Source organism: Petromyzon marinus, chromosome 31 (assembly GCF_048934315.1).
Source record: "Petromyzon marinus isolate PM22_M1 ecotype Great Lakes invasive population chromosome 31, UKy_Petmar_22M1.pri1.0, whole genome shotgun sequence".
In the NCBI taxonomy this organism is placed as follows: Eukaryota; Metazoa; Chordata; class Hyperoartia; order Petromyzontiformes; family Petromyzontidae; genus Petromyzon; species Petromyzon marinus.
In genome coordinates this window covers 12,114,607-12,137,239 of record NC_133697.1, presented here as the reverse complement: position 1 = coordinate 12,137,239, position 22,633 = coordinate 12,114,607, and the positions used below count along the sequence as shown (strand labels likewise).

At 49.6% G+C, this 22,633-nt stretch overlaps 1 protein-coding gene across 1 annotated transcript in view; it reads right to left on the bottom strand.

The window, feature by feature from the left end:
* LOC116947861 (kinesin-like protein KIF26A) overlaps positions 1-21,204 on the bottom strand; it is a 114,945-nt gene extending 93,741 nt beyond the window's left edge. Inside the window, exons 1-2 of the mRNA XM_076071096.1 lie at positions 20,459-21,204; positions 17,189-17,524 (exon numbers count right to left, since the gene is read on the bottom strand). Of these exons, the coding sequence (XP_075927211.1) occupies positions 17,189-17,524; positions 20,459-20,509 (387 nt within the window). The 5' untranslated portion in view covers positions 20,510-21,204. The remainder of the gene's footprint in view (positions 1-17,188; positions 17,525-20,458) is intronic.
* Positions 21,205-22,633: the final 1,429 nt, after the last annotated feature.

Here is a 22,633-nt window from a genome sequence, read left to right as displayed (position 1 = left end):
ACGATCGCCCACCATCCTCCGCCCCTTCGATTTGCCCGGTTGGCTACGTACGGTGCAAAATAAGTACAGCATACAGAGGTCACAGTGATTGGTGACACATGTGAAACACTTCATGATCGTGACACGGTTATGCTAACGGCCATCGTCATCAGTATCAATCAACTGTACTCGAGATGTTGGCATGTTTTTTGTTGTTGCAGACTTGATGCCTTGCAAGAGGTATCTATTTGGTGTTGAACATCTTACCACCTTGTTTTATTGCCAGATATGGTAAAAATATATTCTTATTTTTGTTTCATCATTTTGATACTGGCAAAAAAGGTCCCCTAAAAATGTACTGGAGTTCATTATTACATAAAAGTAAGAAGCTCTGATATTCATAGAGGGCTACTGACAGAGGTGAACGAATCCACATTTTAATTTAAGAAGCAGCACAAACATAAAAACATATTTTTTACAGTTATTTTCCAAAAGCGACCTGGCCACGAACGAAGTGGCTTAGCATGTGGACATTTACATCAGCCAAATACTCGAAACGCATATTTCTAAGTGTGGAGGAGAAAACCGGAGGACTTGGAGAACAAAAAAATTCCACGCGACCACGGGGAGAACACGCAAACTCCAAATATACAGCATGCGTCTGAGTCAGCATCGAACCCACGACCTCCTCCATACCAGGGCGAGGTAGTTAACATCATGCCACCACGGCGCCCCATATACTGGAATTATATACTGGGGGTTGGGGCCCCGGTTCGTGGCCCACATAGAAAGAGGTCATTGAAGCCCCAGAACCATCCCCACCAATCCAGACTCCCCCCCCTTCCACCCAGCCCCTTGCCTCTAGTGCCACCTCACCACCCTTCTTTCAACCCTCCTTGCCGACTTCATTTCCTCTCCCAAAGCTTTGTTTTTGTTTGATCAGCCCATGATAAATACAATAAAACACATGGGGGGTGGGGGGTGGGGTTTATTATCTCAAAGCTAGCTCCGGTTTATCTGCAGCATCTACCCTTTGGACTGGGGATAGTCACAATTAAGTGGCACAGCAGGCCCGCACTGTAAAGGCACGTGTGTGTTTGTGCTGACATAGGGGCAACACGCCAAAGCACAACAAAACCACGGGGCGAGCAGCAATCTCCCAACAAACACGCGATGCACGATTTCATAGCCGCCAAGCCTAACGAATGGATGTCGCTGCGGTTATTGGTATTATTTTTTTATCATTAAATTTTTGTTTTAGTGCCTCTCTTCTCAACGTAATGTGCCCACCCCTCCCCCCCAAATGGCCTAGAGAAACAGACAAAAGGTGGTGAAGATGGCGAGCTTAATGACCGCAGTGAAATGACGTTCCAATCATCTTTGCATCAGGCCATTTACTCGGCTTTATAGTTAATTAATTTTTCCTTGCTAAAGACTTAATTGGGCCTACAGTGAATTAAAGAGCTTTTAGGAATGCAATGGAATGCACCGCTGGTGTGTTAGGTCTGATACCCGCTAATTGCCATTTGGGGTATTTAAGTGTATAATGTATCATGTCGGATATCATATGTTAGCACACTTATGTCGCACTCCCTGTAAGGATTAACAGATTGCCAAGGCATCTTGGTAGTACAACACCGCATTTAGCAAAAATATGAACTCAAGAATGTGAAAAAATTGGAAATTGCATGCTGGGAATCGTTTGCATTGCGGTTGTCGGTGCTCATGCGTGACACTAGCTCTATGCATCGAGAGGACGTGTACCGAATCACAGTTGTGCCTTGCTGATCACCAAGTACAATATTAAACAACAAAAATTATTATTTTACCAGGTAAGGATCACTGGGCTATATGGTTATTTTTCAGAAGCGATCTGGCCACAAATGAGAATTCAACTTAGTATCTTATCACGTGTAAATGAAATGCAGCCAAATACTTAAACGCGTGTTTCTAAATTTAGAGGGAAAAACCGGAGGACCCGGAGAAAAATACACGCAACCACGGGGAGAGACACGCAAACTCCAAGTATACAGCAGGCGTCAATGTTGCGATTAAACCCACGACCTCCTGCATACCAGGCGAGGTAGTTAACATCTCGCCACCGTGGCGCATATTAGCATGCACCTCCACGTGAATTCTTTGTCTTGGCGAACATTTACTTTGGTTTTATCACAGGCCGTGAAAATTCACAACCGCTGCGTATTGATGACCAATTGCGGAACAAACAGGGCCACACACCTGTTAATACATGCACTGTATAACATCCACATACTTGTGTGCACACTGTGCTGCATTCGTATTTTAAACGTATGTAACACTTGCATATTAACCGTTCGATGCTTCAGAATGTGTGTGCAATGATTCATAATCAAAGGTACAGGTAAAGTGCGTGTACGATAACATAATTCATCGCAGGCTGAGTTGACGTCAGAGAGCCCCAATCATCCGGCAACGTTCAGACACCAGTTGCTGTCCATAGCCAGGAATCCAACCCAGGTAATCAGGATCAGAGGGCATTTTGCTAATCCCGCCAATTCACCACTTTCACCCGGAAATGTCTCGACAAAGATCCCTCACACGGCCATACAAATTGTGTGGCTATATATTAGCGAGCACCTATTACGGCCTGCATGGTACGTGATAAGCAGTGTGCGACCAGTAACACACACGGGGCTACTTTCATCTCCCCAGAACCGTTTACACACTGCACCAGGTACTCATTCATTTAGGCCGAGTCAGCCGACACAGAGGCGGAAAACATTGACACGGACGGGAATTGAACTCAGGTGACCAGGTTCGTCACGTAGAACGCGGACCGCTGCACCACCGCTCCCCAACTCTGTCCATGCATGCACACGTTCAAATAAATACACAATCACACGCAGGTTACTTGACAATCCAAGTCTTAGCGCCCCTTAATCCTTCTGGAGTGTAACACCTGGGAATAATCTCCAGCCTTTGATATCGGCACAAACAACACAGCGAAGCAAACACAGAGACATATCCAGACAGCTTTGATCAGCGGCTCCAGCCGAACATTCAACATCCGTGAGCAGACGGACCATGCAGGTACCAAGGTTCCCTCCTACGCCGAAATCACGGAGCCGACCCCCCCCCCCACCCCGTGAGACCTGAAGGTCGTGGCGGTGCGGCTCAACAGCCTTGCCTATCCACCAATGACACATCCACACACCCCCCCCGCCCACCCCACTGTGAACCTATTTTATCGGTGAGTCATTGGATTCCTGCTTGATGTCTCCGTTAGCCATGACCTTCTCGACATCTTCCTCCGCTGGTATCCCAGTCCCCTTCCGCAGGACCACCGCCGGTGCCGTCCCCTATCGACCCTCACTCTCTCCTGGCTGTTTTGCCTCTTTGCTTAATAAAGCGCGCGCATACGAATCCCACCCGGATAGGGGGCCCCGTGCTATCGTTACTTGGGACCACACAGGCTGAAATAAGCACGCCCCAACTCTCCCGAGCTGCCCCTCGCCCACATGTATTTACAATATAACAAAACACATGTGAAATAAAGCACACAAAACATGCACCTGTGTGGGGTGAACGACGCAGATAAACTGTAAACTATTCAAAGCAAATTTTGTGCGTGTTATAACACTGCGCTAGAGAGCTATTTTTTCAGAAGCGACATGGCCACAAATGACAGCTGAAGGAAGCGCCTTATCACGTGGACATTTATGGCAGCCAAAGACTCTAAACGCGTGATGTTGATTCGAAATGTAGAGGGAGTTAACATCTGGCTACCATGGCGCACAAGCTCACGTAGCAGAGTTGTAGACTCTCCGCAATTGCGTGACGGCTTAAGAAGAAGAAGGAGGAGGAGAACGCCAATTGTGTTTAAAGTGAGTGAGCCAACATGCATTAACAACCGGAGCGGCAATGGTTAGAGGCAGAATTAATTATCAGGAGCAGTGGAATCTATCTTAAGCGAATTACAACTTTGCAGAACAAGACAAAGGAACTAACAGTGTTACATTGAGGAGAATCGATCTGCGTGTAGGTAACTCAGTTTTACACAGCAATGCTGTAATCAGCTGTCTCTTTGTCACGAACAGACAGATTGCAGGAGCGAATATGATTGATTCCCTGTGAGTATATTGGTCCCTGTCACAGTAACGAGGAATGTTTTAATCACTGACTCGGGACCACCAAGATATGAGCAATGCTCAATGTACATTTTAAGCATGGAGAATCATGACATTATATGTATGGAATAAAAGTATCACATGAGTGATCATCGATGAACATTTAAATATAGCAGCATGCAGTGGCATGGTGTTTAGCGCACAATGCTGTGAACCCAGCAACCTTACTTTGATTATCTGTCATGATGAACATAATATCAACAGCGAGTGATATCTGACTACATCCTGTGACCCTTCGCCTACCATTTCAACGGACCAACATCGTGACGTGGCACGGGAGGGGGGAGGGGGGGCGGAGGCGGCTTTCATCCAGCAGTGGATTGACAAAATGGCTCAAATTATTACCGTATGATTAATGACTCTTAAATTATATTTCTCGCTGTAAAGCTGTGAATCACAACAGAAGGATACATTTACTGCGTGAAACGAAAGTTTGAATTGGTAACATCCATCAATAGAAAATTACAGCACTGCTGGAACCGCTGTCTTTTAACCCGTTCATGTTCCATTCCGATGACGTACAAGTCCGATGACGTACATGTACAGTACGTCATCGGAATGGAATCAGAAGTGAAAGGCAATGCGGGAGGGCGTGTGGCCCAGTTTGGCGCCAGCTATCATGGAGTGCAGACGTGTCGCTATAGTTCTCTGCGGTGAGTACAATGTATTTAAAAACAGTGGTGCTACGGCTCTCTAAATAAAATACACGCTGAGCCGTTTGCGCATTCCGATATTCAGCGGCGAACGGGACACACAACCTGCAACTTGCAGACGTCTCGGAGCGGGAAAGGGTTAATAAGCACATCGTCCACTGTTTATATGAAATTATATCGCGGAAAAGGCATTGTATTGGAGAGCGGCACGATTAGCACAAGCCCTGGTCCATTGAGACCAACACATGCCAAGTTTTTTTTTTACTTTCGCTCGTCTTTCCCATAACATGCAATTTAAGCATCTATGTATATGCAAATTGGCGTTCAATTCATATGCACATTGGGTAATGCGCATTGCCGCGCATCTGCTGGTTTGCTACGCGGGCAAAGTTGGGACAGCGGTGGTCTCCACAGACAAGAGAGGTCGGCAACCTATAATTTAACTCCGAACAAAGGCCCGCTCGTCGCAAGGAGGTAATTAATTTGCTACGTTAATTAAGTTGACGAACGCCGCCCCGCACTGGCACCCCTGAAGACACAACGCTGGCGGCTGTGCCACGGATGCGCCGCGAAATTTGGTTTGGACAAGTTGGGGGGGCCCAAACGCTGGGGCTTGGAATTGATAGTCCACTCGCCGCTTTCCCTCCCTCCCTCCCTCCCTCCCTCCCTCCCTCCCTCCCTCCCTCCCTCCCTCCCTCCCTCCCTCCCTCCCTCCCTCCCTCCCTCCCTCCCTCCCTCCCTCCCTCCCTCCCTCCCTCCCTCCCTCCCTCCCTCCCTCCCTCCCTCCCTCCCTCCCTCCCTCCCTCCCTCCCTCCCTCCCTCCCTCCCTCCCTCCCTCCCTCCCTCCCTCCCTCCCTCCCTCCCTCCCTCCCTCCCTCCCTCCCTCCCTCCCTCCCTCCCTCCCTCCCTCCCTCCCTCCCTCCCTCCCTCCCTCCCTCCCTCCCTCCCTCCCTCCCTCCCTCCCTCCCTCCCTCCCTCCCTCCATCCCTCCCTCGCTCCCTCCCTCCCCCCCGCCTCCCTCCGAGAAGAAGCAGTTGTCCCCTTGTGTACTCTCGTGTTTAATGGTGCGTGAATATTCCACGAGAAGTTTACGCTTCGTGCCCGTGTGCGCAAACAAGCTCGCGCGTGCGCGCGCGGTAAAACACAAATATGGGCACGCACATGCAAAAAGACAAAGATCTCCCGTGTAGCCTGACCAGGCTGTTGGGCCAAGTGCTGTTGGCGAGCACTTGTGAAGGGCGACACAGCACACGACGGGGTGTTTTACACATTGCATTAGGTACTCATTTGAGGCTGAGTCGACCTCGGGGGAGGCCCACGATAGGTTCAGGTAATCGTCACTGGTGTGGGCCGTGAGCGGGGATCGAATTCGTGACGCCGGTTTCGTAGAGCAGCGTGTTAACCGCTACACTACTGCTCCCCACGCATATGAACACGCGCACTCACAAACACACGCGCACATGCACACTAAGGGACATATAATATACGTGTGTATATATACCCCACCGAAAGCATACACCACACACATTCATGAAAAACAATTAACTTTCCTATAACCGCCAACCAAGATTCCTCTGTTAACTACAGCAGATTTACCTACTCCAATTAACCGTGCAATAAACTATGAATGTTTTGTTCGGTTTGGGGGTTTCTGTAAACTCTTAACATTCCCCACACAAACATTAAACGGCACTCGTTGTACGAAGAGGGCGGTGTAATATCCACCGGTAGCTCAAGGGCTGCCTCTGAAGACGCGCGTCGCCCATTGCTCCTTTGATTGGGGATACACTTTTTTACCTTTATCCAAATATAACCACAGCTCTGCACTTGAATGGAACAAAGCAGATCCAAACGAGCGCGACTTATCTGCTGCAGAGCTCCACTCCGTGACATCCTTCACAAATTAATCCCCCCCCCCCCTTGTATTAGCAGATTAACTTTTGACACGTTGTGCTCCAGATACTCCAGAGCTAACCGCTGCTCTAAAATTTGACGAATTGAGAAAGGGTCACGGGCAAGCCATAGCAGATTTTTCACGGCCGCAGACGACACTTCACAATCAAGCGATGGCGTGCCACAGGGCCTGCAGCAGTACCTCGCTTGTAAAGCCGAACAATTACTACCGGTCGGGTGTTCGCTTTGCCAGTCGGTGTGACAATGCTAGCTCCTCCGATCGTCTCGAGGGGGGTGGGGGGGGCGGTTGCCTGGGCTGTGGACGGATGGGATGAAGTGAGGCGTGGTGGGAGAGAGAGGGGGGCAGAGGGGCATTTAAAGTTGGCGCCTCTGGTGCACTTCAGCGGTATATGTCACAGCGGACGTTACTCTGAAAATAGTCAAGGGAAGTAGGCAGCCCTGATCTGGTGGAGGAAATGAAACATTCCTGTGGTGCTGAGTCAGTTTGTACAGAAGACAAATACTGTTATTCACCGACAAAGTTGTACTTATTTTATCCCCCAAAGTCGTTACGGTGGGTTCGTCCGGCAACCGAATGGTATTTGAATTCGCAACCTTTTGATTTTGAGTCGAACGCTCCAAATGACAGTGCCACGTGGCCAAACATTGTTTCTATTCAACGCGTTCAGCAAATGACATTGTCTCGGCGTTGAATTTTGTTCGCTGTATATCTGTTTCGAATCGGACGTGACTTTTTTTCCTCCAAACCCACAAAACACGGCAGATGAACAACGCAGCACAGCAGAACGGAGAGCTGCAGGCACCAGAACTGTGTAAAGCATACCTCTCACTTACGTGACGTTAAAGAGAAGTTCAAGCGAGGGTGGTGGTGGTGGTGGTGCTTGTGGCTTGTAGGCAGGAGAGAGAGAGGTGCAAATGGGGCACTGAGTCAACACCGGAGCACTTTTCCACTTTCCCTGACCCGATTGTCATCTCAGCTCCTAGGGGGTCCATAATAAGGGTGCCCACATCAGCTCGCAGCAGCAGCCGCCGCCGCCGCCTCGCTCTGACACGCACGCGGCTCCGGACAGACTGCGAGTCGCAGACTGCGGTGTCGAGGCCCGCGTGTCACAGACTGCGGTGTCGAGGCCCGCGTGTCACAGACTGCGGTGTCGCAGGGCCATCGGCGTATCTCGGTCGGTTATCGTGCTCGCCATTCAACGGAGGTTCGAGCGTTCCCGTCCCACCGTAGTCCGGCAACGTTGAGATATAAAGTCAAGGGTCAAAGCGTCCACCGCCCCCCCCCCTCGCCCCCTATGCTTAAATGAACACGGGACGCTGCGCGTTATCGCTGCCGATGGTCTGGAGTCTTTAGTGGAAATTCCACACTCTCATGGCGGGTGCCAGCGATTCCGAACCATAACCCAACCATGGCTCGTGTGTTGTACCCCAGAGCAACGATGGCTGGAATCAAATCACGCCCATTGAGTCTATGATGATCCTCCACTACTCGCGGTTCTGATCAGCTATCGTAATTCGGAGTTGCGATTCGAATCAATCAATTACAAGAGTCAGTTCTGTTTTTAAACAACGTGTTGAATCGCAGCACTTTCCGTGACTGCCGGCACGTTACTTGAACGAGTCACTGTCCGTACCGTACAACAAAGACACAGGTTTCCCGGATAGACTTAACAAAACTGTAAGGGCAAGAGCTGTTAGCGAGCACCTATGAAGGCCGGCACGGCACAATAGGGTATGGGTGGCCAGCAACACGCCCGGCTGTCTTTCGTCTCCCCAGTGGCGATGTTTTCACACCGCACCAGGTACTCGTTTGAGGCTGAGCTGACTTAGGGGAGGCCCAGGACCGGCTCAGATATTCGCCACTATTGTTGGTCGCGAGCGGGATGTCGAACACGGGCCGCCAGGTTCGTAGCGGCGCAGCGTAGTGCTAACCATTTGCCGCCGCCGCTCCCCACCACAATAACAATACACTCGCATGCGACGAACCCCCATTTAAACCCCGTTTGTTTATCCCGAATATTCGACAGGATGCACTCGTTGAGACACAACATCGGTTTACGGTTCTGTGCTGGTGGCGGCACGGAGTCACATTCCACAATAGATAAGATGGAGAGAAAACAAACGACAATTTTCAAAGTGCGAAATTCAAGATACCATTAAAATTGTAAAAAAGAGGGGGACTTACAAGTGAGGCGCCTCTCTCGCCTTTGTTTCACGGGCAAATGTTAGGTTTCTGACACAAACGGAGGGCAGCAGTAATACGGCGACTCCCAATAAGAGAGGTGACGTGTGGGTGCCACTGCGGTTAGGGAGCGCCATCGTCCCTTCCGGGGTCTAATCTAAATGGGTTCCACTTTATCGGACGCCAACAGTGTCCGTCATTACGAGAGAACTGTGTGGACCCTGCCATTGGGAAAGTCGAATCCTCACCGCGGCCTCCGAGGGGTGTTCAGAAAAATGAGCAACAACCCAGGGAGAGAGGTGGGGGGGGGGAGACACGTGCATAAATGTGACTTTTTTTTAAAGGCAACCGTTGCCAACAAGAGATGCAAGCAAGATAATCGTGGGAGACTGATCTCTGCCACGTTAGAATTCGTGGTGGGTTTTCCGTAGCGCGGTCCTTGAGTCTTGGGGATTCCCACTGAGTCTCAGGAATGTGCTTTAAAATTGCAACGGTAGCTTGTGGCGCCCCCGCGACTCTGAACAACACCCGTTGTAAATCTCCGTCAGATTATTGTTTTTTTTTTACATCTAAAACACGTGTTTGCTTTTCAAAACATAGAGTTCATGCTCTGCGCACAATACTATGCAAGTCTTAGCAGACTCTGTTTCGCTAGGTGAGGACCCCTGCTGAGCCAATGCGTCTCTTTGGGAAGGGTTACTCGGGTCAGAGAGAGACGGCAGCACAGCACACAGAGAGGTGCGTTTGATTCTGAGCCACCAGGTTGCTCCCTGTTTTTAACGCTTTGCAGACAACAGTAACGTAGAACGCTTTCGTCATGCATTAGCTCTGTTCGTCTGTAACTCGGGGTGGGGGAAGGGGCTGGGGGGGGGGGGTGCAGATGATCCAGTGTGAACTAGGGGAGCCCCAGGACCAGTGCAAATATTTGCTACTGTTATTGGTCGTGAGCAGGAATATAACTCGGGGGGGGGGAGGGGGTGGGAGGACGTCAACTGTCAAAAAGTTTCCCCGATGTTAACTAAACTTTAGCATACAGTTGCATTGCTGTTAGGAACTTGCCCTAAGGAGAACCGGGCAAGTTCATTACAAGGAAGTCCAAAATGCAGTGCTCCCGATCGTCACCCCAGGGACAGCGAGCCCGGACATCCCCCCTCCCCACCCCCCCACGATCGATCCCTAATTTTGAGGGTGTATTGCTCGCGAAGTTGTTACACATTACCTGCTGGGGTCCCCCTCCCCCCCTCTCTTTTTGAAATCTACTTTGTATTCTGGGTTCTTGAACGACAATAAACAAATTTTGTTGAAGAAAAGTCAATGCCAAAAACTTCGAGACACGAACCGGAAATATGCAGATGACCTGTATTGCCCACCAAGGCATTAATCAGCGTCTATGCTGCCACTTAAACAGTTCCAAAGACACAGGCATGTTGGAAAGTTTTAGTTTGGTCGATTGATCTACACGGGCGATCTCGTTCTGCCAGTCGCGTGGCTATTTTACAAACGGAGATCCGTGCAACGAGTTTCAGTATGCCACAGCATATGCATTTTTTGTAATTCTAATGCTTGTTTCGTAATTAATGGACAAATTTAAAAAAAAACACAGCTGTAATGAAGTTAGATTTTGTCACCGCCGTGTGGGAAGAGACGAAGTGGGAAGGACTGACCGTAAAGATTCTCGACCGGGAATTTAACGTGGAACTTTGGATTTGCTGCTCCAGTGTTAAAGTTGCTGCACCACTGGCTGTTGTGACCACGTCGTAAATTGAAACGTTTAGGGGGTTATATCTTTTTTTACGACCGCCTCATGTAACGGGCGATGCCACCTCTGTCTCCCTTGCAGAACTTTCCTACAGGCACGGAGACTTAAAACTTTTAAGAATGAAGCCATTCACGTCACGAATGAGGAACTTACTTTCAACCACGTGTGAGAAGTCTTAACTCAATGATGTCACGACGAAGGCACTTACTCTCAGATACCGCGTCATGAAAACATCTATTTGCATTTCAAACGATGACGCATTGTCAGTTTAACACGTAGGCTTTCGCGACCAATATCATCCATAAGTGATTTTTTTGGGGTTAGATTCGCATTTGATTGGTTCACAAGTGACGACGTTACATCAATCCCTCTATTTAAGACCGAAACATGAGGATAAGTGGCTGTCGCCGGATGATGCCGTTTGTTGTAATTATCGGCGTACTCGAATTGTAGACGTTGTGGGTTTACTCTCCAACACGCCGATGTGCTGAACTGCTATCGAATTGGCCCGTTTTTTTGACGTGACAAACCCTTCTAATTGGCTGTGTCAGGTGGTGGCCGGTTCAACGACACACCATTTATATTCAGGCGATGTAACCCAGACAAAAAAAAAAAACCTCTATCGTGGACAATGACGCATTGTGCAATGATGACAAGACAAACGTACTTCAAAGTGAAGAGACGGGAGGGAGGTCGGGCGGTAGAGGAGAGGAAAATGTCAGTGGCGTGGAACAATTTAACATTTATGGCCGAGGAGGAGGGGGGGCAAACGGTTTAACACAGACCTGTTTAGAAGCATGGCTGTAAACGTGTTAGGAATGCGATTCACTGGAATTTAAAAGCATTTAGCTGAAAGGTGCAAAGGCCGTTTGTTCTTAAACTCAATAAAATTGTTTGAAGTTTCTACAGACGAAAACCTCAAAAGGACAAATCTACCTACGTACAGACTCCAACTTAACGACAGACTGATGCTGCCATAGGAATGTGGAATTATAATGGCTTAGGGCAGGCAAAGGGAAATACCTATCGCTACTTGAGCAGCGTCTACCAACGGCAAGCCTGATTAGCAAGTCTATCTCCTCATTACATATGCAATTAACGCATGAATTGGCTCACTCGTCTTACACTCATTGGGCGGCCCACTCCCATAGCAGACAATCATACGGCGACGAGGTTCAACGGGATCGATTGCAAACGTTTTGCATGCGTTATTACATCACACTTCACGAGCAGTCACTCAAGTCACGGTGTCTCCCCATACATTTCGGGGGAAATTTGGAAGGTGCTCATCTGCATTTGGTGGCGCTGAGCTACCGGTGAAATGTCCACTTTACCATGGCAATGACCAAAATATTCATGAGGGGACAACAGATCACTTCCTTCGAAGGTCGAAATATTTCTGTCTAAGCACAACAATAATTATGCGTTCCAACACTGGTGAAAAACATCATGATAATCAGGACATCGCGTTTATTTCATCACATTCGCTAGCAGCGTAAAAATAAAATGTAAAAATCAGAGACAAAGCATATCAAGGAGAATTGCCACCGGCACAAACGATCTACGCTATGTGCCCTCCAATGCAAAGTTGAAACGTCTTGAAGATGACAAGGGGCGTATCTTTTGAAAATCTGGCCGATCTCACACTTTGGAATTTGGCCCTATCTCCAGACTGCCACCTGCTTATCATTATTGAGATCCACTTGCAAAGTGGTTTCAAAATAAAGGTACGTGTATTTGCCGACTGCTTCGTTTATTTAAACAAATATAGTGGGTTTTTTTTATTTAAAGCTTTCGTGACTACAGTGATTCATATTCTTGGTTCTTTCGGTAAAGTCACGTAGAAGGAAAACAATAAAATAATAAAAATATAAAAAAACAATGTTTTTATTATTTTAAAGTTTCCCTTCTACGTGACTTTACCGAAAGAACCAAGAATATAAATATAGTGTTGTGTGCGTGCGCGCGTGAAACGTTAGCGCCGTGCACTACAATGTTGGCAGACCAGGTTCAATTCCTGACCACGCACAGTGCACGAGTGGCAAGCAGTATCTCAAACTGCTCTGTGCATCCCCGAGGTCAACTCATCCTTCAATAAATACTGTAAATAGCAAGCGGCGTGTGCGAACATCAGCACTGGGAAATGCAAAGGTTGGCAGGGGGTGTAGTTCTGGCCACCCCATCAACCCCACGTAAGTTGTTTTGGCCTGACATGGCACTCACTCACAGCAGCTGCCCCCTACAGATGCTAAGGATAACTAAGTTGAACGTGTTTTTGGCATGCTTGATAATTTACATGTATGTATATATAATCAGAAGTGGTGGGGGGGGAAGGAAAATAATAAATAAACACAAAAAGCAGCTCTCAATAAATTATGTTTCAATCTAGACTTAAAAGGCACGCATTGTAAACGCAAGTTCTCTCTCGCTCTCTCGCCTTTGTAAACTTTTAATTTGTGTCTCGCATGCTCCCAGGATTTAAACATTTCTGAAAATGTATTGGCTATTTTGTGTGTGCAATTTCCAATTAAGTGCAATGTCGCACATGCGCGCAGTAAGAATGTTTCGCACTCGTGTTGACATTTCCATTGTGCGTTACGAATTGCTGTGATTGCTGCACGATCATCATTCCATTAAAGGGACACGTGCTCCAGCTTCATAGACGGTACACACTTCGTGCCGCTGCAGTTACGGAAAGGCACAGTCAACTTCTGGGGCACTCCGCAACGCACGCTTCTCACTTTGTAAACCATTTCAGTGATGATAAAACAACGAGCATACGCTATCAATGATTCCGCAAGAACTCAATTCCCCGGTTCCAAAATGTACACCTTTACACTGTGACATTCACGACGTTGTCAGAAAGCATTACTTGGCTTGGCGTTGCATTACATTGAATTCTGTTTTATCCTTTTTTGTTGTTTACCATTTGCATTCTTACGACAACCAACTTGTTCGCTTCGTCCATTCTCACGTCAGCTAAGAAATGTGCGCATTGCTCGCAAAGCAAAATGAGCTGCGTTACAGCGTAATGAGCCAAATTAAGTACACGCTGGGTAATTTGACCATTTCTTCACTCCAAGTCAACATGTGGAGAATTAATTAAAAACTCAGTGCAGCCAGCATCACACAACGCGCCGTGTTTTTTTTTTAAGGAAAATGTTGTGGTTAATTCTCTCCTGTCAAGCTTCCTTAGAGTTGGTAATTATGTACCGGTCCTTTGGCTATATCAACCGAATCATCAGTGGTGTAGTGCGGTTGGCATGGTTCCCTGGTGCATGGAATATTATCGGACCCCCTGTCCAACTCCCTTCCCTCCTCATTGAAGCCCGGAGCGCAGACCACTGAGACCAAACAGTGTATGATGATGTATGTATGTTGGACTTCTTTTACACCGTAAGTAGCCAACGATGCCTATCGGAGGTGTGGGCGGAGGACAACAAACTTAACACTAAAAGCACTTCTAAAGAAATTGGTTTTCAGTTTAGATTTAAAAGTGCATTGCTCAAGTGGCCTGCTAATATCGGTAGGAAGAGCATTCCAGACGGCCACAGAAGCGCATCTGAAAGCAGTGATTCAGTGACCGCCTTTGTTTGATGGCCAGCCAAGAGCTGCTGCGAGGATGACCGAAGTTCGCGTGCTGGTGTATGCTCCTTGACGAGATGAGCAAGGTTACGAACACCAAAAAATATCAAGATTTTGCACAGGAGACCTGGGTTAATAAAGTGGTTGTCTTAAAGAATGGGAATGTAGAAATTCCGTAATCGCTGGTGTGGGTAGGGTTGTTAACAGAGATAAGCCAGGTAAACACACTCGTTTGAGCAGAGAGAAACTTGTCTCTCTTAACTCTGTTTAGTGGCTAGAAGTGAACACATTTAGCAAACACGGCATTGGCTCCATTGTATTCACTGTAAAACAAGATACCTCTGCCAATAAAATTACTTATGGCCAATAATAATTATGGGTGATGTTTCCAAAATCACTATAGGATCCAGTGAAATTTATGCCCTCGTTATAGGTTATTCCGCACACGAGTTGGTGCAACATTGGGTTTTATTGTTTTTTATATTTATTTACATAAATACCCGTGCCATTAGTCACTCAATGTCGCATACGTTTTTTTCTGCCAACTTTTTGCAAACAGAGCTGCAGTCATTTGAATGGGATGCGTTTCAGCTCGGTTGCTCATCGGTGGGGGGAGAGGGTGGTCAACTCGGCCCAGCATCCTCCATCCACGGTCGAAAAAATAGGAAATCTCCTTTGTGGGGCATAAACGGCGGCTGCGCTCGAGAAAAACTGGCCTCTGCCATGGGAACGTGGAGTTTCCGCCGCGCTGTCTCAGGAAGACCAATTTGAGATGACGCATTTCCCAGGGTCGTTTGGGAAAGAAAATAATAGACTTTTGAATAACTTCTATGATGGGACTGCAGAATTACGGAGGGAAATCACGCCAATGATTATAATAGTCATACAATATTTTTTACAGTACTCTGTCCCATCATATATTAACGGAATTTATATGGCACTTTAACCAAGGCACTTTGCAAAGAATTAACAACGGTGCACACGTGAATGTAATGGTGGACATAACGTGAATGAAATAGATGAGAAGAAGCAATGGGCAAATCTGTGATGCGTGAATTTGGTGAAATCGAAATAAGATGCCTTCCCAATCGCGAGGATTTTTTTTTTACCATACTTCACCGTGCTGATTAGTTGCGGGTTTGGCGAAGGGAAGGGGTGGGGCAGAGCCAGGAACATTGCATGTATAACTCGCCACTTGCTTTCAGCTCTGGGCTGGGACTCGAACTCAGGTCGCCGGGTTCAAAGCGCAGCAGGCTCACCACTGTGCCACCGTTCCTCCTTCTTGAAATCGCCGCAAAATAATTGTGGCTCACTAAAGCAGCGTGCTGAAAAAACGACTCTGTCAAGACGAACAATCTCACGTGCAAACCTCCCCAGACGTGGCTACAATAAAAGGGCCCTCTGTGATCGCGCCTCAGTGCTGCCGTCTAGCGGCAACACCCGGGGACAGCCCAAGACCGCCACCACCCACCACACACGACCGTCCGGCAAACAGGGCTTTCCACGTTAACCCCCCCCCCCCCCTCCCGGTGTGCACCAACAAAGTAACTCTCTGCGATCGGGGTAAACCAGGTGGTCAGCCGAGCAAAGGTTGGGGAGACGTCTATTGTTGCTGGGTCTTTTTTTTGGAAAGGGGGAGGGGGGGGTGAGAGGCAAAACGGTGTGAATGGGAGTGTGCGGAGCGTAGCACGACAGACGAACGGACGCTTGCTGCAGGGGCTGGACCTCTGTGTTTTGAGCCCTCGCAGTAAAAAATAGGCGTGCAGGGGGTGGGTGTGTTGTGACAATGCGTGGAGCGTGCGGTTGAAGGGGTGCGGTTGGTCGGGAGCGGTGAAAAGCCACCCCCTTAAGGGGTCCCCCCCCTGTCCCTCGTACGGATGTAAACGTGCCCGGCGGTGTGCGCTGCGCCGACAGGAGCTGTCAATCTCGGCAAAAAGCGTGGCCCTGTCGCCCACGCGGGATGCCGCGTAGAGCCAAAAAAAAGAGACAAGGGTTTGTTCTTCTTTTCTATTAAGGGACGCGGGCTCAACTTGCAACAGCAACAACGACACCACAAAACTAGCGTAGGGAGCTTGTCTATGAAAGCCACAAGTGGACTCTCAAGGCAACATCAAATGATTGGTCAATTACGGGAAGGCAATAAACCATTATACACAAAGGCTGTATGGTTAACATTCTTGTTCACTTGGTTATTTTACTACTGTTATCTAAGTCTAATAAACGCAATGTCTGGACTGCCAGGGTTGTGAGTTCATTTCTCAGTTGTGGGGGAGTTAAGCTTGCCTAGTCATCCCTCCTAGATAAAAAAAAAATTAGCACCGCTTTGAGAACCATACCGGTGGTTATGCTATGGTAAGACTGGCCCCTTGCCTTTGGAACCGAGATAAGCACAGCCCCAACGCTTGTTTGAGGCAAGAGACAATGACAATATTTACTGCTGGCCTTAATGGCAGTAAACTACGTAAAAAAAAGCGTATACCCTCTCCAACTGCTCAACTCTCCACATAACTCCATTTAAAACCTTCCCACACATCTCAATCCATCACTCCGACCGTTCTCCCTTGCACAACGCCTTCACCTTTACGGATCTCTCCGCACCCATAAAGCACACTAAAATCTTTTTTTTATTTTAGCAGCTAAGGCCCACTGAGCTATATAGCTCTTTTTCAGAAGCAACCGAGCCACGCATGATAGCCCAACGAAGTGGCTTATCACGTGAAAATGTATGGCAGCCAAATACTCTGAACGCACGTCGATTCAAAATGTGGAGGGGGGAAAACAGGAGGGCCTGGAAAAAAATCCACGTGACCATGGGGAGAGAGAGAGAAACACTCAGACTTCAAACACACAGCAGGTGTCAGGGTCGGGATCGAACCCACGACCTCCTGCCATACCAGGCGAGGTAGTTACCATCTGGCCACCGAAGCGCCGTGCATCCCGGCCACGTTACCTTGCCAGTGTGCCCGGGCGACGTCTGGTCGTGGACCTGCCGCTTGAGGTCATCCATCCTGCTCCGCGAGCAGCTCTCGCACGGCCAGGCGCTGCCCCTCTCCCCAGGGCAGGGGACGCCCTGCGACGACGGGCAGCCGCTTCCCGTCGGGCAGGGCAGTCGCGCGGGGCAGTCGGGGCAAGGCCCCCTGAGTCCGGAACCGGGGGCCGAGCCCTCCGGGGCTGGGCGGCTGGAGCTTCGGGAGGCCACAGGCGAATGCCAGGGGTGACCCAGAGGAGTGGACGCGGGTCCCACGTCGGCGTGCATTGGGCCCCGGACCGCGGTTCCGCCGCCCACCTGTGCCAACGTGACGGCAGAGTCCACCGGGAGTGGCGTGAAGTTAGGGCTCGGTTCGGAAAGCGTGCCGCGCCGGGGGGTGTTAGTTGGACGCGTAACTTTCTTTTTAAAGACTGTCCCACACGTGGGACTAAACCGGGGGCCGCCTGGCAAAACACACGTGTGTGGTGGCTCACTTGCCTGCGGCGGTGGTGGTAGGGCATCTAAAATTCAGACAAAAATGGACTTTCGTAGCACTATGAGACCTCCGAGTGATCTACCAGATTCTCACCCCTCCACCAAAAGAGCTTGACTATAGACATCGCGCCACCATGGCTTTGTATTACATAAGCAACTCAACTTACAGCCTAGATGCATATATATGGTGGGGCTTTTAAAGTATTTACCGACTGATGCAGGTCTGTTCTGTACACCAGAGACCACACGTGCATATATATCGAATACTGGGCAGCGTGTGATCCTCTCTCACGGCGTTGCTCATCTCCCGAGACTGCACATTCCCAACTCTCCTCCAACAACGGAAAATCTTTAGGGCCTCGCCACATATCAATGGGCACAATTGGTAAAAACTGACAGATGAAACGCGCAGAGACACAGAGACTGTTAGTAAGACTGTTGACTACAAATACGTACATTTTTTTATTATAATAAAATTCAGGCATTCTCAATCGACCAGTGAATGAAGGCCACCCCATGCCAGTCATGTGGGGTGTGTTTATTTTTACCATTCTTTACCACGCTGGTCAATATGGATATAAGAAGGAGGGTGAGGGCATGCCCGGTTCTGATATCACTTGCCACTGATGTTAGCCATGGCAGGGGATTAAACTCGGATCACCAGGTTCAGAACACAGCGGCGCTAACCTCTCCACCCCAGGTGAAATTTGTCCAGTTTTGCACGAGACACCTTTTTATTATTCAGAACAAAGGCAATTAGCACAGCCCAGTAGTTTCTACTGAGACTCACATGAGACCAACCACCACCACTAACAGCTATTGTGTAAAAATAGGGCACGTGGCGTTATTAATAGAACACTGGCAAACGCCAGGGCTACAGAGGAATGGGGTGCATGCTTGTGGTCTTTGAATGGAAGAGGGATTTTTTTGAAAGCCATTCAACATTGCAGCATCACTCCAATTATAAACCCAATACATAACAAGTCTGAAAACGCGCTAATGACTGTTCGTTACTGGATATTTGTTTATTTTTTTACGTAAAAATGGCCCAAAAAACATTACTACCGCGTGAAATAATCGAGAAATGCCCCTCTAATGTACGCACATCACAAATCCAATTTATACACATTGAACATCATAATGGGATATGGTAAAACATTTAGCACGCCAATTATTATTTGCACCGCTGTATCTGATATAGATTTCATCGATCAATAATAACACCAAATAATTATTATTAAAAAAAAAATCATATACCTAGTTGGCCGCTCAGGTTTTCGGCCGAACCACAGAAACCCTGCTGAACCGTGCACGTGGTGATGCGTATTGGGTTCCCTTTAAAAAAAAAAGAGGCCCAATATGCATATGCGACAATGGGCCGCAATGATCTCAAGCTGTAGGATCACCTCGCCGAGCAGCAGTCACTAGCTACACTACAACACTGTCTTTTAACCCCCAGACCAAAGCGCGTATCCGCAGCTTCCACATCCATCATCATCATCAGCCATTGTCTATCCACCGCTGGATGAAGAAGACATCTCCCAACGCCGTCGCTAACCCTTCGCGGTCCAGCGCTCATTGCTGACGTCCGTCCGTCCGTCTGATTCCCCCTGTACGTGAACCGATCATCTCGTCGATCCATCTGCGCGCGTGGTCCGCGGTTACTCGCCTTGGTCTGCCATTCCTTAACCGGTCTCGCGACAGCGGTCGACATCGCATCGGTCGAGAAGTATGAATCTACAAAGGACTGCTAATTGGGGCGATTGTGTAATTCACCAGGACGCTGACTTACACGCCTGGCCGTTGTCCAACACAAAGTATACTTTATTAATGTAACACATCTACGATGTATGATAATGTGTCTGGGCAACACGGCAAAGGGCGGCTTGTATCCACGTATTGGCTATTCGCAGTACATACTGTGTGTGTGTGTACTCTTCCTCTGTCGATCTCAACTCACGTGCGCGTGAAGCAGTTGTTATTACACGTGCGTTACTGCTGCACGGAAGATGCGAGACACCCCGCCACCTTGTGAGCCGAGTTGTGAATAATGTTTCTGTATCTATGTGAACAATGTGTAAGTGCAGGAGCGGTGGCGCATTAGTGAGCGCGCTGCGCTGTGATTAACTCGGCATCGTCTTAGATCGATCCCCCCCCCACCACCACCACCCAATCCACGGTTCACATCAGCGGCGAGTGGCATCAGAAGCGTCGCCGAGCCAACACACGGATCCCTTCACTAACTCGCTGTGACCAGCGCGGTGAAGTATGGTCCAATAATACCCTCCACAGATGACCGACAAGAGCGTAGGGAAGCATTGATCAACCGATGGATTGACAAAAGCTCTGCAGAATCGTTATAACATATACAGCACATGCTTGTTCACAAACACGGAGATCTCCCGTATAGCCTTAACAGACTATTGGGGCAAGTGCTGTTTGCGAACACCTATGAAGACCGGCACTGTGGCACACGAGGGGGTGGCCAGCACCACGCCCGGCCGCCTTGGTCTCCCCCAAGTTGCGATGCCCACACACCGCACCCGGTACTCGTTTTAGGCTGAGTCGACCTAGGGGATGCTGTTCAGATAACCGTCACTGGTCGTTGGCCCTGAGTTGGAATCGAACCCGGCTGACCGGGTTCAGTAGCGCAGCGCGCCAACCGCTTTAGACTCCTCGTGCACGCACACGGCCAACGTGGTTTCGTTTATCTCAACTGTTACAAAAACACAACGGCGTAAGGGGAGCAAAACTTACCACCAAGTTTCTCGAATCCCCGACTGCAGATGCAACGCCCTCCTTACTCATAGTCCGCGCGTGAGTCTTCTCAGCGCCAGTGGTGGCAGCTGTAGGTCCGCCGTAATCCCAGAACCAGAGATTAAAAACCACCACGACTACCACCACCAACAACAAGAAGAAGAAGCACCACCAGCCTCGCTCCCGACAGAGGCCGGCAAACTGCACACTCGCGTGTGATCAGAGTGTATTGTCACCGTGGCTATAATCAATCAGCCGACGTAGCGACGTCACGACCCTGCCCTTTGCGTTGAACACACATCATCTGCACGCGTCGGCATCATCATCACCATCATCTTCTCCTTCAGATGTGACTGCAAAGCACATTCATCCGTGCGTTCACTTCTTCTTCAGCGGTCACTCTCTCTCTCTCTCTCCTTCTGCCTCTTCACTCCCAAGTCTTGATAGTAGTAAGTAAGCTTCGTGTTCTCCGTCGGGACGGACTCTTCCCCCGGCAATTGTAGCGAAGAGGGAGCGAAGGGAAAACTCCCGTGGAGTGGGAGTCGTCGCGTTAACGAGCGCAGGGGGCGTTCGCCCGCGAGCCAACAAGCCCCTCGGATGCACAAATCTGCTGCATTTGGTTACAAAAGAATAACTCCAGAGGGCTTTGCTATATACCTTACTCGCGCGCGCGCACACACGCGGACAGACAGACGCGCGCGCGCGCACACCTCGGCGCTATGCGCAAAACTCGCAAGCCACGGCTACACTTAAGAGGGGGGTTGGTGGGTGGGTGGGGGTTGGGTGGGTGGGGGACTGTGGGTGAGAGGAGGGGGAGTTGGATCGTGGTGTTCGGGGAGGAGGGGGGTGGAAAGGATGCGCTCCTTCCGCCGTTCTCCTTAGCAAACAGCCAGCCGCACCCTCCACCCCATCCCTCTCCTCCCTCCCTTCGCTCCCATCCATGTGCCTCCCTTTTCTCCCCCCGCCTCCCCCCCCCACTTACGGCACTCAACCCCACGGCACCCCACCCCACTCACCCAACACCCATCCAAAACAGACACGCGCACCCAGCCCAGGCGTATCTACCCAGCCGGGCTGCACCGCTCGCTCCTGAACGTCCACCACTCACGCAGTCATCCCCACTCCACCAACGAAGATCAAAGACAAAGATTCCGCCCCTCCCCCCCGATGGAAGCCTCCACAGACTTTTGGGGTGCAAGTGCTGTTAGCGAGCACCATTGAAGGCCGGCACGGCACACGAGGGGGTGGGTGGCCAGCACCACGCCCGGCCGCCTTTGTCTCCCTAGTGGCTATATTTGCACAACAGGTATTTATTTGAGGCTGAGTCGACCTAGGGGAGGTACAGATAATTGTAACTGTGTTGGCTTGTGAGCGGGAATCGAACTCGGGTGGCAGGGTTCATAGCGCAGCGTGCTAACCGCCTGCCCCACCGCCCCTCTACTCCACCAACACCACTGGGATCGCGCTCTCATCTCCACCCAGCAGCCCCACCACCACCACCACCCACACCCAACCACCTTACCAACAAAGACAAAGATCCCTCGTTTAGGCTTTGATATAAATATCGTAGGTCCACGTTATGTTGGCGAGCACCTGTCAAGGCCAGCACGACGCGACGCCGGGCATGACCTTTTGTCTGACCCCCCCCCCCCCCCACGTGACACGGCAGGGGGCTCATTTGAAAGCGGAGTCGACCTCGAGGACGCACGGGACAGGCTCAGATGATACCACTTCGCACTCTACTCGATGTCGCTCACGGACAAAAACAAAAACACACACACACGCACACGCATGTCAAACCACTAACGTCCCACGTTTTGCTGTTCACTCACTCGCCCATCCCATCCCCTCGCCCTCCCGTCCATCCTCTCTCTCTCTTATTATACACCCCGCCGATAATATGTATGGCTCCGAGCCACATGCGGTGCAATAGGAGGCGGCTGATCAATGGGGGGGGGGGGGGGGGGGGTGGAGTAAAGGGGAAGACGACAAAACAAGGAGGGGGGGGGGAGAGAAACAGGCACAAAAAAACACACACACACGCACACCAAAGAGGCCGGGCTTCGGCTGGGCTGGGCTCGGGTCTGTCCCCCGGGGCGGACTCTAGCCCGCTATTGGGTCTAGCCTGGAGGGAGAGAGAGGAGGTGGTGGTATCGAGTGAGTGATTGTTGGGGT